This window comes from Rhinopithecus bieti, unplaced genomic scaffold, assembly GCF_001698545.2.
Source record: "Rhinopithecus bieti isolate Rb0 unplaced genomic scaffold, ASM169854v2 scaffold_3875, whole genome shotgun sequence".
NCBI classification, from domain to species: Eukaryota; Metazoa; Chordata; class Mammalia; order Primates; family Cercopithecidae; genus Rhinopithecus; species Rhinopithecus bieti.
Genome location: NW_016804422.1, coordinates 2,706,052 through 2,711,154, shown reverse-complemented (window position 1 = coordinate 2,711,154; position 5,103 = coordinate 2,706,052). Strand labels below are relative to the sequence as shown.

At 41.0% G+C, this 5,103-nt stretch overlaps 1 protein-coding gene across 1 annotated transcript in view; it reads right to left on the bottom strand.

Moving 5' to 3' along the window:
* Positions 1-1,990: 1,990 nt before the first annotated feature.
* The window catches only part of SPINK8 (serine peptidase inhibitor Kazal type 8 (putative)), a 31,467-nt gene continuing 28,354 nt past the window's right edge, over positions 1,991-5,103 (bottom strand). Inside the window, exon 6 of the mRNA XM_017867954.1 lies at positions 1,991-2,138. Within this exon, the coding sequence (XP_017723443.1) occupies positions 2,127-2,138 (12 nt within the window). The 3' untranslated portion in view covers positions 1,991-2,126. The remainder of the gene's footprint in view (positions 2,139-5,103) is intronic.

Below are 5,103 nucleotides of genomic sequence, written 5' to 3'. Positions count from 1 at the left end.
TGCTTTCAAACTTCTCTCTTGGTCTTTGGCTTTTGACGGAGATTATGATGTGTATAGGTGTGGATTTCTTTGAGGTTGTCCTACTTGGAGTTTGCTGAGTTGCTTGGAGGTGTATGTTAACATTCTTTGAAAAATTTGAGATATTTTCAGCCATTATTTCTTCAAATATCTTTCTGCTCTTTTCTTTCTTCCATTCTCCTTCCTGGACTACTATTATCTTCATGTGGTCTTGCTTGATTATATCCCACAGGTTTCCAGGGCTCTGTTCCTTTTTCTTTCTGCTCCTCACACTGGATAATGTCAATCTTTCTTCAAATTCACTTGTTCTTTCTTCTGGGCCTGTTCAACTTTGCTATGGAGCCTCTCTAGTGAATTTGTCATTTTAGCTATTGTACTTATCACCTCATGAAAGTTATATTTTTTAAAAATAACTTCTTTATGATGTTCTCTACTTGTTCACACATCATTCTTATACTTTATTTCTTTAGACATAGTTTATCTCTTTGCAAAAATATGTATACATGTATGTATGTGTATTGTTTTTAATAAGGCCTTGCTGTCACCCAGGCTAGAATGCAGTGGCACAATCATAGCTCACTGTAGCCTAAATCTCCTGGGCTCAAGCAATCCTCCCACCTCAGCTTCCTGAGTAGCTAGGACTACAGGCACATGCCAGCATGCCTGGTAATTTTTAATTTTTTTGTAGAGATAGGGTCTTGCTATGTTGTCCAGGCTGGTCTTGAACTCCTGGCCTCAAGTGGTCCTTTCACCTCAGGCCCCCAAAGTGTTGGGATTATAGCCATGAGTCACCTGCCTGGGCTGATTTAAAGTCTTTGTCTAGTAAGTCCAACATTGGAGCTTTCTTGGCAACAATTTCTATTGACTGATATTTTTTCTTGTGTATGGGCCAGTCTTTCTTGTTTCTTTGTTTGTGTCATAATATTTCATTGACAACTGGATGTTTTAAATAACATAATGTGGCAACTTTGGAAATCAGATTCTCCCCTTCCCCTGGGTTTGTTGTTGCTGCTATTAATTTGTCTAGTGATTTTTATCAACTGATTTTTTAAAGTATGTATTCTTGGTAGTATGTAACCATTGAAGGCTCTGTTCCATTAGTTTAGTGGTCATCTAATGATTGGACATAGTGTTTTTAAATACTTGGAATCAATAAGTCTTTCTGCCTTTGCTGAGGTGTTCCGTATGTATTGAGCCATGCCTTCAATGGTCAGGCAGGCAGTTTACAACTCTGCTTTAGACTTCATTTCTTGCTATTCAGAGCATGAAAGTCAGCCGAGGTGAGCATATAGGGCCTTCTAAAGATTCTCCTAGACATATTACAGACCTGCTCATGCCCATGGTCTTCTAGATTCCCAGAAATATGCCAGAGCTTTTCAAAAGTTCCGTGGACATTCTATTCTCAGCTTTTTCTTTTAAGATTTTTTTTTTTAATTTTGGTTATTTGTTTGTCCCAAATGTTATCACTGCTTAAGGTTGTTGCAAATTTTAAAATTGAGGCTGTTTTGACAGATGCCTCAGGGAAAAGTTCTTGGTGAGAAAACTCTCAGTCAGGTTAAAACAAAACAAAACAAAAGTCAAAGGCAAGCCTGCTAGAGGGGTCTCTAGGGAACTGCCAAGCAAATCAAATAATGATCATTCTCTGGAAATGGTATTTTGGGGACCTCCAAACCTGTTCTTCCCCCTTTCATGTCTTTTAGGAGCTGGTTTCCACCATGATATCAGGGTTGGTTTAATTTAAGCCTACAGCAGAGTTGGGGTAGGGAGAATGGGTATAGGGCAAGTTAAAAACACCACAAAACTTGCTCTTCTTACTAAGATTTTAGATTTCTGTGGTCATTTGCTCACAATCTGTGTAAGAACAGAGGGAACCCATGGCATGAGTCATATAGATTTGGGATGAGAAAATAGAATATCTGATATTTTTTAAAGATTCTTATTAACCAAGAGAAATGTTTGCCAGCCAGGTTTTCTGCTGAGAACCATTTATTGAAGACAGAAATCAACGAGTTTGATCCAACCATTAGTAATTAAAGGGGATGTATTTGAAGAGGCAACCATTGTGTTTCACTTGCCATCACTAGGTTTTATAATTCTTCGTGGTACGTTCAAGAGTTTTCCTGCAAGAGAAGTATCTGCTTAGAGAAATCAAATTTGAGGAAGTCAAGAGAAAAGCCACCACATTGGTAGCCACAACCATAGTCCAGCAGGGGAAATGCTAAACAATTATTCTCTGAATGAAGGCAAGTTAGAGACATTCTAATTTCACTGGAGAAGAAAAAAGCAGAGTGGAAGTAGGTAGAAAAGAGGAAAGCAAAGGATGGGGATATCTGGGTGAGCCTTTGGACCCCAGGAGAGCCTCTGGAAACTCCCAAGCAGGTAGAGGCAGTGGAGTTGACATGAAGCAGGATCCTGGCAGAGGCCTGTTGGGGGATATGGGAGGCATAGAAGGTGGTGTTAAAGAACAGAGTCCAGAGGTTGACCACTGGATTCAAGGCCCAGCCCTGCCAGTTCCTGGCTCTGTGGGTTTGGGCAAGTCACATGAACTCTCTAGACCTCTGCTCCTTTGAATATGAAATGTAGCTAATAGCAATGCTTTCCTCATGGCAGGGCTGTGAGGAACACAGGAGTGGAGATACAGGCAAAGCATATGATGCGGTGCAGGGCACATGGCTGGCAATCAGTGATATCACTAGTCTTCCTGTTACAGATCTCTTTTTTGTGTGTGTGTGAGATCCTATCAAAAACAGTTTCTATGCTGCTTTGCTGAAGGGCTGTAGGGAGGAGCCACTATTCATTCATTCATTCACTAATTCATTCATTCCCTTTCTCCTCACACCAGAGTCAATGATTTCAATGAGTTCAGTGTGTGTCTTTTTATGTTTGTGCCAAATATATATAGTGTTTATTTTTAGTTTATATAATGCTGTCATGTTACTTGTATTATTCGGTCCCTTGCTTTTCCTCTCAGTGTAGTATTTTAAGATCTATCCATATTGCTAATGGCACATCTCATTTCTTCTGAAAGCTGCATTGAAATCTGTAAGGACTACCTTCCACAGTTTACCTATTGATTTCTTGACTAGTCTCACTCAGGCTGTCCCCATACCTGCCACCTGCCACATTGAATAACCCTGCAATAGACATACATGTCATTTTACGAAGCGATGAGGGAATCTTTTTGTGATTTCCTAGGGTTGGAAATGCTGGACCATGAGATATGAATATATTTAATTTCTTACTTTGCCTAAAAATGGCAGATTGCTTCCCAAAGTGTCTGTAATTGTCTTCACTGTCACCATAGATCATGAGAGTACAGATATCTCCATGTCCAACTAACAATGGACATACCCAGCCTTCTGATTTTTTTCTAGTATGATAGGCAAATAGGCATCTCATTGTATTTCAATTCGAATTTGCCCCTGATTTTTCTTTTTTTTTTTTTTTTTTTTTTTTTTTTGAGACAGAGTCTCGCTCTGTCGCCCAGGCTGGAGTGCAGTGGCCGGATCTCAGCTCACTGCAAGCTCTGCCTCCCGGGTTCATGCCATTCTCCTGCCTCAGCCTCCCGAGTAGTTGGGACTACAGGTGCCCACCACCTCGCCCGGCTAGTTTTTTGTATTTTTTAGTAGAGACGGGGTTTCACCGTGTTCGCCAGGATGGTCTCGATCTCCTGACATCGTGATCCACCCGTCTCGGCCTCCCAGAGTGCTGGGATTACAGGCTTGAGCCACCGCGCCCGGCCTGCCCCTGATTATTTATGAGCTTTTGAATATCCTTTATATAATTAGCCTTTTGTCTTTATTCTGCTATAATAAAACCATAGCCTTTGCGGCTGTCGGTTTTCTTGTTGCTTATTTGCATGTACGTTCTATTTTCTAGCTTATTGCAATAGCTCCTCTAGTTCTATGAGCTGTTTACTCACTTATCCATAGTGTTTTTCATTTATCAGCGATCTTAAATTCAACTGGTTATTGATTGGGAATGAAATGAAGTTTTAGAATAGAGAAAACTAACATAGTCATAATACTTAAGTTATAATCTGGAGCATAGACTGTCTCTCCATTTATTCATATGATCTTAAATATCCTTTGGTCACGTTTTAAAGTTTTCTCCTTTGAGTTTGCTCATACATCCAGCAGAATTTCAGAACCGCCCCCCGCCCACACACCGTTTTGTTTTGTTTTTTGAGACAGTTTCGCTCTTGTTGCCCAGGCTGCAGTGCAATGGTGTGATCTCGGCTTACTGCAACCTCTGCCTCCCAGGTTCAGGCGATTCTCTTGCCCGAGCCTCCTGAGTAGCTGGGATTACAGGCATGCGCCACCATGCCTGGCTAATTTTTGCATTTTTAGTAGAGACAGGTTTCATCATATTGGTCAGGCTGCTCTCGAACCCCTGACTTCAGGTGATCCACCTGCCTTGGCCTCCCAAAGTGCTGGGATTACAGGCGTGAGCTACCACGCCTGGCCCAGAACCCCCTTAATAGTGTTAACATTTGTGATTCAGCCCATGCCAGAATTGATGATTATCATATCATTGTTCTTGTCAAAGTGTCATTTAGCAAACAGACACGAAAATGGAAAGACTCAAGGAAGATGACAATGCTCATGTAGCAGTCTCTGGGGAGGTGCTTTGCCTTGGAGTGCAGCCATCTTCCAAGAAGGGATTTAGTGATAGGCTTTGTGATGGTTACTTTTATTTGTCACCTTGGCTGTGTCACAGTGTCCAGATACTTGGTTGAACATTGTTCTAGATATTTTGGTGAGGGTGTTTTTGGATGAGATTAACATTTAAATTAGGGGACTTTGGGTAAAGCATATTGCCCTTCATAATGTGGGTAGGCCCCATCCAATCAGTTTAAGGCATTAATAGAACAAAAAGAGCTACTCCCACCCAACCTCCCACCCCTGAACAACAAGTAATTCTGCCAGAAGATAACCTTCAGACCTGAACCGCAAAGTCAGCTCTTCCCTGGGCCCCGAGTCTGCTGGTGCACCCTGCACATTATATTAGGGTGGATGGTTAGCAATCTCTTCTACACTTTGCAAATATTATATATATATAAATATTATATATATATATTATATA